At 37.6% G+C, this 13,846-nt stretch overlaps 1 protein-coding gene across 1 annotated transcript in view; it reads left to right on the top strand.

The window, feature by feature from the left end:
* tox3 (TOX high mobility group box family member 3) overlaps window positions 1–13,846 on the top strand; it is a 67,770-nt gene that overhangs the window by 41,791 nt on the left and 12,133 nt on the right. Inside the window, exon 3 of the mRNA XM_053616723.1 lies at window positions 8,212–8,463. Within this exon, the coding sequence (XP_053472698.1) occupies window positions 8,212–8,463 (252 nt within the window). The remainder of the gene's footprint in view (window positions 1–8,211; window positions 8,464–13,846) is intronic.

Here is a 13,846-nt window from a genome sequence, read left to right on the forward strand (position 1 = left end):
TTTGCATCAAAGACAGTTTTCTGGGCTATACTACTGAAGATAAATCTCACCAGACAGTGTAGACCTGCAGTATCTATGAATGAAGAGAATCACAAGCTAAAATCAACATAAGTATTTAACTTTTTCAACATAAGTATTTATTGTTAAATATTCATTTTTGAAACATCTGTATTTAGGTACAATGTCTTGAATCTGTAAAATACACTCCTATTCACTATATATGCTCACTGCATAGTGTGGGATTGAGCCATATAAAACTTTATAAAATTAATAACTCCATGCAGCTTAATATCAGTTTTAGGACACACCTGTTGCTTGTGTGTGTATATATATATATATATATATATATATATATATATATAAAATCAGTGAATTATTAAATATTTTACAAAATATGTGAAAATAAACTACAGTGCACATTTATGAAGAGTCAAACATGAGGGTCATTTAGACAGAAAGCTTAAGAAAGATGTTTAGATAGACTTAGACTGGCTGGTAAAGCTCTAGAAAACGTGACGTTAAATATTCAAACGTGAATTTCTTTGCCTTTGGATATGTAAATTTTATGAAAATACAAAAGCTATTTGTTCTGAATTTAGGCTCCACAAATCGAAAATCGGATGCACCAAGAATCAGTTGAATTTTTTTTTTAAGTGCAACACATAAAGTATAAAAAAACATATATTTTCTCATTTCTCACCTCACTGTCTCCCTATCTGTGAAATTTCACATACAATAAGAGTTCATTTCAAACCCATAAAGAAAGAAAAATTATTTTTGTTTATTTCACAGCATTTCCTATTTTTTTCCTTGACATGCTCTCTCTCTCTCTCTCTCTCTCTCTCTCTCTCTCTCTCTCTCTCTCCCTCCATCATTCCAATCTGACTGAAATACATATATCATAAATTCTCCACCGCAGCGGCTCTAACCTGCTTCAGTAACACTACGTGATTGCATTGTAAGATGAGATACTGCACTGGTTTTTATAGCTTTGAGCCTGAGCAACTGTTTCTCATGTATTACATGAGATCTGCTCCCAATAACACACTGCTCTGCACACACACACACACACACACACACACACACACACACACGGTACAGCCCATCCCCAGACTATCAGCTTTCCTGTGTACCTTTCTCCTACAGGAGTGAGGAGATGCTTCAATAATCAGAAAACTGATATATATATATATATATATATATATATATATATATATATATATATACACACACACACACACACATATACATATTTTGTACTGATAATGCGTCTGTGCATGTTTTTGAGTGCTCATAGTGTCATACTAAGTTTCATATCCAAAGACATTAAACACAGAAACATGGATCTACTTTAAAACCACTTCATGTTTATTTTATAAAAAGGAACAACTGTGTGTGTGTGTGCATGTGTGTGCGGGTATGTGTGGGTATCTTATTTCTTGAAACCTGACCTGAAGAGACATTAGGAAGAGACATTAGGAAGACTTTGCTGTTCTGTGCAGTGTAATTTGACAATGTGATGGGTTCTTGCTGTACCCAAATGCTTCCTTAATCTACTTAAAATGTCAGTAGAAAGACAGAGAGAGCTTCAGTGGTTCCAGAATAAACAAACTAGATACCTCGGTCTTTACAATAAACAGAAAAAGGCATATTTTTGTATTAGTATGAGTGCACATTATTGCCTTTTCTTGGCTGTAGGCTTCTCCTTGTGACAGAGATGACCAAACATGTGAAATTGAGTTCTTAAGACAACATATGTATTATTATTATTATTATTATTATTATTATTATTATTATTATTATTATGGCTTTTACAGTTCCTTCACCTCTGCTTCATCACTCAGGTTCATAATAGATACAAGATGAGTGATTTCTGTACCTGGCAGAGAGCTATTTTCTATTATTCAGATACTTATTGAGACATATACGATTGAAACAGATACGAGTAGGAGGCACATGACTTTCTTTCTTTTTTCAGGTTGAGCCTAGAGGTGTGCATTGAGAATGGGATCCCATGGGACTAACTTTAGATTTTTTTCATTCTTGCACGGTCATGAAGCCATGAAGCTATGATATGAAGCTTGCAGGACTAACAAAGACTACATTCATTAGCATTAAAATGCAGTGCGATGTGATGCATTCACAACATTCATTTATTCATCCTTAGTAACCGCCTGGTCAGGGTTGCAGTGGTTTAAATGTTGCTACTATTTGGTTTGTCTTTTTGGAAACCGACTAAATTCATTATATAATATCATGGAGAGGCACAAACAAAAACACCAACTGCACAAAGTTTTGACCAATTATGAACAGGAAGGATATAGCTGAGGTTAAGAAGAAGCAGCTTTTATTTGTCACATGTACATTACAGCACAGTGAAATTCTTTTCTTCGCACATCCCAGCTTGGTAAGGATCAAGAGCGCAGGGACAACCGTGATACAATACCCCTGGAACTGACAGGGTTAAGGGCCTTGCTCAAGTTCCCAACAGTGGCAGCTTGGCGGTGCTGGAGCTTTAACCCCTGACCTTCTGACCGCTAACCCAGAGCCTTAACCATTGAGCCACCACTGGCTGAGAACCACTGTCCTAGCGAGGAATTGTCAGACAATTCATACACTATCCTGACAGTGCTGGAATTTCTACCCGTGGGTTTTCCCAGTGTTTCAAGGGACGCAGGTGTAGGGTTCATATTTAAATGACTTAAAAACATATTTAAAACAAAACAACACCAAAAAAAACCTTCAGATTTAGGCCACTCCCTTTTTGGTTTTAAGTCCTAATACAGCTCCAGATAGTTAGAGCAGTAAACAGATACCGTCACATGGTTACACCCTTAATGTACACTGAAGTCATGGGCACACTGAGGTGAAGTGTATTACAATATCCATATACTGTAAAGCAAGAATAAATAAAGGCTGCTGTTATAGAAGCTCCTATTTCCTCCATTTCGGCAGGAAAACAGTCACATTTCGTTCCATCGGTTAGATTCCCACGTCACGTACAATCAAATTAACCTCCTCAAATTGCTCATAAATATGTTGTGATGGATTTTATGGAGGCCAGTTTTGCAAGACTCTGAGCCACAGTGTTGTCATTTGAGGAGTAGAGCTTTTTCTGCTCTCCTGACATTGGAAGCTCCATGCTATCGATCCAGCATGCTGCTGGACGCAGTAATTGCAGCACAGTGCTTTTCTAACAAGTGCTGGTTATTGCTCTGCCGAATTAGATTACCGAGTTCATGGAGACGTTCTGGATATTACTTCATGATCTGTATATTTGTGAGTGCAGAGCACTGCGTGGATGGAGCGTGTGTGGATTGTGGATGTACGGAGGATGGATGGATAGGTGAATAGAAAGATGACGGGTGAATGAACGGATGGATGGGTGAGTGGATGGATGGATGGATGGCTGAAAGGATGAGTGAATATGTGGATGGAGAGAAAGGATGTATGAATGGATGGATATATAGAGAATATATATCAAAATGAATGTATGCATGGGTGGGCCATAAGTCAATAGTTGGATCAATACAAATCTGAATGGATGGATGGATGGTTGGATGGATGGATGGATAGATAGGTGGATGGATGGAGGAGCAATTGATGAATACATGGATAGATGAGAAATAGATGAATAAATGATGAATAGATGATGGGTGGAAGGATGAATTCATAGGCAGACTGATAGGTGATGGATAGGTAGGTGAATGAATAGATAGATATTGGATCAATGGATAGATAGGTAGACGATAATAGGTAGATTGATAATAGACATTTGAATGGATAGAAGGATGGGTAGGTGGATGAATAGATAAGTGGATGGCTAGATGGACCATTAGGTAGGTGGATAGATGGTGATAAGTGGATGGATAAGTTAAATAGAAAGATGGATGAATGTATGAATGAATAGATAGGTACCGGATCAGTGCATAGATAGATGGTTGGATGGATTAGTAGAAATTTTAATGGATAGAATGATGGCTGGATGGATAGATCATTAGGTCGGTGGATAGATGGTAATAAATGGATGGATGGATTAATAAAAATCTAGATCTAGGTTAATAGAAAGATGGATGGATGGATGGATGGTGAGTCAAAATGGAAGGATAGGTGGATAAATGTATAGATAGGTGTGTAGATAAATGGTAAGACGGGTGGATGAAAACGTGGATGGATAAGTAGATGGATGGATGGAACATTGGATGAATGTATTATATATTGTATTGTTCTCTCTGTATTCTATATTTATGGGTTAAAATACCGTTAACAGAGCCGGACTGACTCATCACACACACACACACACACACACACACACACACACCATACACACAATCAGTCTGGCACCTCTTACCAGCACACCAGTGCTGACAGATGACATCCCCCAACATCAGACATGCCCCCACTGCATGTGTCTCGATTCTCATTTACACACACACACACACACACAGACACACAGACACACACACGCACACACACACCTTCGATGTCTCCTGGAGCAGATGTTAATTTGGATGATCATTAGCAATGGGAGATAAAGAAGAACTCGAGTCATTGTAGACAGTGATATCATTCTCTTTAAACTCTCTCTCTCGCTCTCTCTCTCGCTCTCTCTCTCTCTCTCTCTCTTGTTCCTTTCCTTTCCAAGCCTGTACTTTGTTACTAGTTAGTCCTAAAGGTCATAAGCGTATTTATATGTTGTGTGTGCTGTGTTTTAGACAGATTTAGGTCAAAGGCCATTGCTCTTTCTCTCTGTCTCTCTTGCTCTCTATGTGTGTCCCTCTCTCGTTCTCTCTGTTTCTCATTGTTATTGTAGAAACATGCTGGCAACGCAAGTCTTATTCATAGAGAAAGGTCATGGGGCAAGGCAAAAGAATACCCCCATTTCCTCTCTCTCTCTCTCTCTCTCTCTCTCTCTCTCTCTCTCTCTCTCTCGCTCCTTTTTTTGCCCCATTGTTTCAATCTGACATTCTCTCCTTTAGTTTTCTCTCTTTCACTCTCCGTCTCTCATAATACAGTGAAGTGTACTATTATTATTAAAGATGAATGAAACAAGAATATTATCTAAAACAAACAAACAAAAAAAAATGTACGTTATTGACAGTATTATTTACGTATCATTTGGGTATGTCAGTGATTGATTATATAAATAAAAATAAAAACAGACAGTATAGTTTGGCAAAGTCCATCAGAATTAAAAAAAAATTGAAATAAAATTGAAATTAAAAACGTGCAGACATGAGATTGAAGCGGTTTGATGTCCACTGAGCGAAATCATTTTATTGCGAATGAGTTAGGAAATTAGCAAAATCCACGCACACGATTCACTATGAGTCCTAAGAATATGGTTTATATATCATAAAAGTCTGTAATCTTTCCAAACAAAGCTTACTTTCCATAAAACAAGGCAATGCATCAGTTTTCTCTCCTGGTTTTTTTTTTTTTTTTCAAGGTTTTCCTTGATAAAGAGAAAAAGATTTTTCTCTTCCTCACTAGAGCATTTAAATTTAGTGTTAGGGTTAAAGTTAAAGTTAAAACAGAGGTTAGAAACACAAAGCAGGGCAGTTCGAGATCAATGCAAAATGATTGGAATACACAGACACTGAAGTAAACAAGGTTATCGTGAACTAAAGTATACAGTAGATATGGAGATTAAGCGGGAGAGTAGCGAGGCCAAAAAATTCCGACTAGAATTATTAAAAGATCATAACCAGACAAACCTGGAAGTAACTAGGCCTCAAAATCGCTAAAACATTTACTTTAATACATTTCACCTTTATTTGTAATAATTTATATATGCCATCAAGTGGATAGATGTGTGTTACAAACTCCAAATGATTGAAAATATTTGTATTTTTATTACATCGAAATGGTCAGGCCTAAACTGGATTAATGTTTTATTACACTATTAGACTATTTAAGGTTAGACAGTTAGGGGACAATTCTTCACCTTTTAATTTAAAAGGGTTCCTCTAGGAACCCTTTCTGACAGAAATTCACTCGGATCACTCTGTAGTACAATAATCTTGCCGTACATCAAGTCTGTGACTTAGAACACGCCCATTCTCATTTGCTTTTAGAAATTTCCTTATCCAAATCAACTTCAAATACATTTTTTTGCCCCCTCGGAGACTCCTAACAGCGACCTTCAAGAGTGATGTAAATCATCGACCTGTCATTCATCATCACATTCCTTCAAGGTTAAATGGCCAAATGGACGATGTGGCCAAAAGTTTGTGGACACCTGACCATCACACCCATATGTGATTCTTCCCCAATCTGTTCCCACAAATTCGGAAGCACACAATTGTCTCGAATGTCTTTGCATGCCATAGCATTGAGATTTCACTAGAACTAAGAGGCACGAACCTGTTCCAGCATGACGATGCCACTGTTCACAAAGCGAGCTCCATGAAGACATGGTTTGCTAAGGTTGGACTGGAAGAACTCAAGTGAGCCCCGACGTCAACCCCAATGAACACCTTTAGGATGAACTGGAAAGCTGACTGCACCTCGGACCTCCTCACCTGACATCAGTGCCCGACCTCAATAATACTCTTGTGGCTGAATGGGCAAAAATCTGGAATGTGATCCACATGGTCAGGTGTCCATATACTTTTAGCCCTATACTGTGCTGTGTAGTGGCCTGAGAAATGCTGAAATTTTGATATTTTGTATACGCAATGAAATGTTTCTCTTATGAATGCATTTCAAGTACAAGTTATATCGCTTATCGTTAAAGTCTGATTTCCCCCATAAGGGAAAATAACATTTAAAGGTTTCATTCAGACTGCAGCGCAGGAGCATCACATGCATTTTGACAGTCGGTATCTGATTACAATCTGAACAGATCAGATCTGGTCTGCTATGGAAAGTAACTACATGACAACTTGATCAAAGCGTGACATTCACTGTGTGAGTAAATCACACTTATCTAGCAAGGTTTTAGACATCTTTAGGCATTTAGCCTGCATTAGTTAAACTGCTTCCTTCCACAGCATGGTCTTTGTAAGAAGACCGCCAAGGCAAGGTTAGAAAATCAATAATAATAAAAAAAAAAAAAACATTTTCACATCATTTTGGTGAAATATATTTCTGAGTTCTTAAAGCTGAACCATCAAAATATGTTCTAGACATTTTGGCCAAAAATCCATCCAGAATTCATCCACAGCAACATCAGACAGGATTTTCTCACACCACCACACAATCATCCTCTAGGTTATAAAGTCTTTAACTAATTAACTCATGGGATATTTTACAGGAAAATTCCACTTTAAGATAAGCAAATCAAAATTCAATCTCATACAAGAAGTCTGAGAGACTGGAGATAGAGCATCTATAATGCTGGTGCTGTAGGTATAGAGATAAAAAAAGACTGGGTGCTGGAAAGTAGAAAAGAGAAATCCCCAGAGAGAGACAAGAGAGAAAGACAGCAGGAGTGACAGGCAGATGGAGAGAAAGAACAAAAAAAAAGTACTGGAAGGCTGCTAGGATGGAGAGAACTGTAAGAACTTGAAGAATTCCATCTCCAAGAAGTCAAACTAAGTAAATTAAGCGTGACGGTGGAGTTTAATTCTGAGGCTGCAGGATTTGGCAGCTTGATGAGCAGACTTACGGCTGTGAGCGTTAGGAACAAAGCTGAACATTTTTGAACTAAGTGAAAGCATATGTGAGAAATATTTAAAAGCCTGGTTTTTTTTTGTTTTTTTTTTGTTTTTTTTTTTAAAAAAAAAAAACAAACGTTTCTGAGCATCATTCCAGCATTATATGAACTAGTCTTGATTATGGCTGCTTGCTTTATTAATGGCAGAATGATATCCATGGCATGATGTCTCCTTTACTATGCTATATTCTCCACCAATGGACTCCTTGAGTGGAATATTAATGCCTTTTGTATGATTGAAATTGCTCGGCTTAGCACGTCTCCAATCGCAACAATCCAGAAGACGTGGTTTGGGTCAGATGTCACAGTAGTTGGTTGGCACGCTGGCTATAATAAGCTTTATGGACTCAGAGGCCTCGGATAATCTCTATAATTTGCACAGCGCTAACGGTAAAATACACGGAGCATACTGTTATAGTAGTTAGAGTTAAAGAAAAGATACAAGAAATATCAGTTAAATAATACCGTTTAATATTATGTATATCTTGAACTATTATTTACCTCCTGTCCTGTCTTTTTTTTTCTTTCTTGTTGTTCCTTCTCTCATCCAGACGTTTCATACTCCAAGTCTCGGAGATGAAGAGTTTGAGATCCCGCCCATCACTCCTCCTCCGGAGACTGAGTCCGGCCTGGGTCTCCACGATGGGGGCTCGTCCTTCCCTGGGCTTCCTGAACATCCCAACCCTCAGCGAGTCCATTTCACCCCGCAGTTCCCACCTCAGAGCCTGGATCTGCCCTCCATAACCATCTCCAGGAACATGATGGAGCAGGACGGAGTGGGCATCAATAATGGCCTCCCTGTGGTGAGTGTTTGATCGGCGATGCATTGAACAATAGCTTCAAGGTGGTTCAAATGTCACACATTAAAGTGCAGTCATGAATATTATTATATTCACATGTAAATACATATAAATATGAGATTTACATCAATATTATGTTAATTACATATGACACTTTTAGATAAAAAGGTCACCATACATGAATTATAAGGCATATAAGGCAACAGGGGTCATGGTTTCTTTGTTCTTTTTTTTGTTTTAAAAAAAAAAAAAGAATTTGTAAGTGTGTGCATGATCACGTTGATACACTGAGTGTATTCAGTACATACGTCGTACAACATTCATGGTTGCATTTGTTATGCGAATATGTCCATAGGCCACAATGAAAGCACACTTAGCGCCAATAAAAGCACAATTATGCAACAAATTATCATTCATAAACCCGCAGAAGCCGATCTGTAAAGAGAATCGTTAGCCAACAGCCCAGATAACGTATAGAGCTATAAAGAGACGATTCAAAAAGGTCAACACTGTATAGCAATATATTGCTTTCACCTTTCACTGTTATGAATAGTGACATTGGACAGACATGTGGTGCAGGCATTCTGTCATTTCATAACCATAATGTTTTATGATTGAGCTGTGATGGCCAATTCAGAAAAGAAAAAAGAAAAAAAGAGGAGTGGTTCCTAAATGCCAGCGCAATATAAATGCATTGAGGAGTATGAAAGGGAAATGTCACAGTGAGACTATTTATATTAAATGCTGCTGTTACAGAAATGAAATCTCTGTCGCCGAAATATGAATATATAAGGAAGCACAAAAGGTCAGAAGAACTGAGATTCCGGGCACATTTTTTTTTTTCCTTAGTTTTTAATGTCTTGGTCGCAAGACCGTTTGAGTTTGTTTCAGTTCATATTTTCGAATCTTGTGTTTTCAGATCGATTCATTTGCATTTCTAAATAGAGAAATGCTAAAACTGACTTTTTAAAAAAAATAAATAATAATAATTCCTTGCTGTTCCTTGCTTCAGGCATGTAAAAAGAAAACCATTTCATGGTCAGTTAGACGAGTCTACATCTGGTGCAAAAACAGATTCTTGACACAATTACAGGCTTATTCTCACAGCACTAGAAAGGGATTAAATCTAATTCTCAAACATTTATTCCTCTATGCAGAAACGTCACCAGGCTGCATTTCTGCTTGAATTCTCTCTCTCTCTCTCTCTCTCTCTCTCTCTCTCTCGCTTGTCATGTCAGCCATTTTTCTCCTGAAACATTCACAACGAATGCAATTTGATCCTCATTCTTCCTACTGGGTTGCTCAGACAAAAGCCTGTGAACTCGCATTGATTTGAAACATGCCTGAGTTGTACATGGGGTTATATTGGATTAGAAAAGTGATACACACTCAAGATGTGTTCCTTATGGTTTCCACTACCTATGCTGCACATTATTCTTTTAATCTAATAGGCTTTTCAATGACAGGCTGCCAAAGTAACCAAAATTACATCACTGCACCATCAATCGTCTTGACAATATGACACATTACAGCTCCTGATGGAGCTTAATGCTTTTTAAGGAAGGAATAAAACATGATGGGATACGCTGTGATAGGAAAATAATCAACTTTAGGAGTGGCCTATTTTCCAATAACAGGACATCGCAGAAAATGTTTTATTTGTCTTATAGGACAGCTATTCTGCAACGATAATATATTTTTGCTTGTACTTTTTATCCATTTATAGTTGCATTATGGAGCATCTGTGAAAAGTTAGTTTTTGTTATGAGTTAGATTATAGCAGCTATAAACACCAGCTTATTTTTTTATTTCTCTTGAAGTTATTGGAAAAAAAAAAAAATGCAGCTTGTCGTGTTACTGAGAAACCGCTAAGAGCAAAGCACTCTGTCTCGAAGAGTGTTCGAAAATGCTGACACTGGAGACTCCTTCCATATATACGCTAAATAAACAACTCAGCTCTGTACAGGAACCTTCACTGAAATATCACCTTCTGACCAATCAGAATCAAGCATTCAACAGTGTTAATATAAATCCGTTCAACAAAACATTATACAGTCCCTGCTCCAAGTCTAGCTCCATTAGCCTCGTGTTATTTATTTATCTCCTATTAATACATTCTCTAAGTATTCACTTACTTATGCTAACTCAGCTAATTCCTCACTCCCAGCCCAATTCAACGAGATGTGCTTCTTGTTCTTCAGGCGGCTAGCGGGGGCCCTGAACATGAAGTCATTATTTATTTAATCGACTTCCCCTAACAAGCTCCCCACATCTCCCTTCGCTCTCGCTTCAATCTCGCTCTCGTCTCTCAGCATGAGGGCAATCTGATTTTCAGAGTCTCCCCTCCCTAAAAAAAAAACCCCGATGCTGTACATGAGCCAGTTCAGTGACATTTTTTCTTTGCTCCTGTACTTTTAAAACCATATCGAAATGAAGACCGAGTCATCACTACTTGTATATTATCCTGTATATTATCATGATTCAGTACCAGCTGACAGAAAAAAATCAGTAGTGTTGCATTTAACAAAACTGAAAAAATCGAGTTTGATTATTTATTTTTTTATTCAGTGTGCACACAAGTGACTTGGCGTAAATGACTTTAAAGGAGTCCAAACGAAAAGAATTCTGTTAAAAAAAAATAAAATAAAAAAAAAAGAGCATTTTACAAGTTTAACGCTTCAGTATGAAATCTGTTTAATAGCAGATCAACTGCTCTGTTTGAAAGATTTTTAAGCACTCTGTACAGGATTTAGCATTTTTTTGTGATTGTTGCGGGCAAAAATGTTTGATTTTGCTGTGGCTTTTAATTAAAAAATAAATCAATATATTCTGATGCAACCTACTGAGTTTTTTTGTGCTTTTTTCTTTTTTTTTCTTTTTTTTTTCTTTCCGGAAAACAACTTGATTTGCCAAACTTGCAATCGCACGAAATTCTTTTGCACGGCCTTCAACAGTGATGTTTGTTGGTAATCGAGACCTTTTAGCCGCACTCACGTTTGGCGCACGTGAATCGAAGAGGACTTTGGCCGAATGCATGTTGTGATGGCGTCACATGACGCCTTTTGGCCCGAATCTGCAGAAAATCTGCAGTGATTTCGAAAAAACAAAAACAAACCAAGCTCCTCCAAATATTGCGGCGTTTGCTTGATTTGTCATTCATGTCTGCGATCGAAAATCGTGAAATCTTGAAGGGACTGATTCTAGTCTTCGGGTCATTTTGAAAGGGATCTAAACTTGAAAGGGATCTTGTAGAAAAGCAGCTGTGTTTAGCTGTGTCTAAACAGACTACATAGAATTTATTTTGGACATCACTTTTAATCATGTGAATCATTTTTTATAATTAGCTTTAGTAAACATCAGCATGAATGCCGGCTTGCATCACATTTCCAACTTGTATTTCTTTGACTTCATATACGGTCCATCGTATGCGAAAGCGCATTTTATATTTGTGAAGTGTTATTTGTAAAGAATAAAACTCTTCGGGATGTGCTGTTATAAGAAAATAATCAACGATATATTATATTTATTATTATTATCATTATTATTATTATTATTATTATTATTATTATTATTAATAATAATAATAAATACCAAACAATTACATGTTTGGTATTTATTATTTATTTATTTATTTATTTATTTTTACATCTTATGTGGAGTGTCCAAGATCCAAGTCCCTGTGTAAGTTACTACAGAAACGATAACGCATTAGAACAGGTTCGACCAATCAGAATCGAGAAATCAAGAGTGATATGGTGGAAAATGACAACATTATTCGATTCTCTCAGACAGTTTAATGTTTTTTCAGGGTTTTAATAGGTTATTTGTGTCTCACCATAGATGCACTCATGATTCTTCACAAAGTGACGAGTTGCTGTCAAGCAGGCCGGTTTATAAAATGGAAAATATGAATAGTGGCACAGAAAGAAAGTGTGTAGAGTATTCATCTCTCTCTGTCCCTTGTTTATCTCTCTCTCTCTCTCTCTCTCTCTCTCTCTCTCTCACGCTCTCTCTCCCTCTGTTATCTCCCTTCCAACCTGAGTAGTTCTGACATTGGTTGTACATCAGTTTCTTAAAGTGGATTTTTTTTTCTTGCCCACCTTCACCTTCATGTCCCCCACCCCCTCCACCCTTTACCTCCTCAGACACACACACACACACACACACACTTTCTACGCTAGCACCATTGTGACGTCGTATCGGCTCACTCATAAATGAAAGATATCGATGCAGGCATGCAATACCTAATGAAGTCTCAGACTGACCTTCTGCGTGATTGATTCTGTAATTTGGTTTCTCAGACGGTACTCAAAATGAAATCATGCCGAACAAGTTTTAAATACCTGCCCAGCACAGATGGAAGGAGGGAAGCGGTTGTAGAATTTTCGTTTGGAGGTTGATGATCAGTATGCATCAGTACCGATATCGGTATCGGGTATTCGTCCGATACCATGAACTACTTGTACTTGTACTAACGAATAATGCTCCGATGTTTGCGTTGTTGCACTAACGAACAGACGACACGAAACGACAGCAATCTGGACGCAAGCTAAGCTTTGTGAAAATATCTACACTTCCTATAATACATGTAACCTGATAAAATCTTACACAGGATACAAGGAGGAGCTCATTGCTAACAGCGCACAGCCACAAACAACATTATCTAGGTGAGAAAAAATATCAACACACAATGCGAGGTGAGTGAAAATGACAGCTCTTACCCGGGATGTCGTTCGTGACGATCAGCCGCTATGGGTCATTGACAATGAGGGATTATGATACAATGACTGTACGGCTGTACGGTTTTCAGAAGTGGAACGAAATCCACTCTTCTCCACTGCAACCCTACTCGATCAAAGTAACTAACGTAGCCAAAGAATACACTTCATTTAAAAGCAACTAGCTAATGTTTATTAAATTTTTTTTTTTTTTTTTTAAATGAGTCGAGTAACTTAAGTGCATGAACACACATACGGTATGTGTGCATTTTTAAACCATGGAAACAGATACAGACTCAATAAATGTCTCTGACTGCTTATTAGTAAGGACCGCAAGTTGCTATTTTCAGTATCGCCAGTATTGCCGATAAACGTGTGCGTGCACTGGAAAAATGGTATCGATACATCTCTAGTTATGATTTATTGTAAAATGTACAGTATGTAACGATGTTACATGCATGGAAAATGAGAGACAATGGCAGAAAGAGTACTAAAAAGGATTCATTCAAAAATCCATTTTTATTGTATTAGATATAAAGACAGACCACCACAGGTAGGAAGAAGAAGAAGAAGAAGAAGAAGGGAAAAAAAAAAACGGTTGGCAAAATAAAGCCAAATTGTGTTGGTTTAAAATGGCAGCAGTGCAGTGAATATGTGCAAAGAGCTGA

This window comes from Ictalurus furcatus, chromosome 27, assembly GCF_023375685.1.
Source record: "Ictalurus furcatus strain D&B chromosome 27, Billie_1.0, whole genome shotgun sequence".
In the NCBI taxonomy this organism is placed as follows: Eukaryota; Metazoa; Chordata; class Actinopteri; order Siluriformes; family Ictaluridae; genus Ictalurus; species Ictalurus furcatus.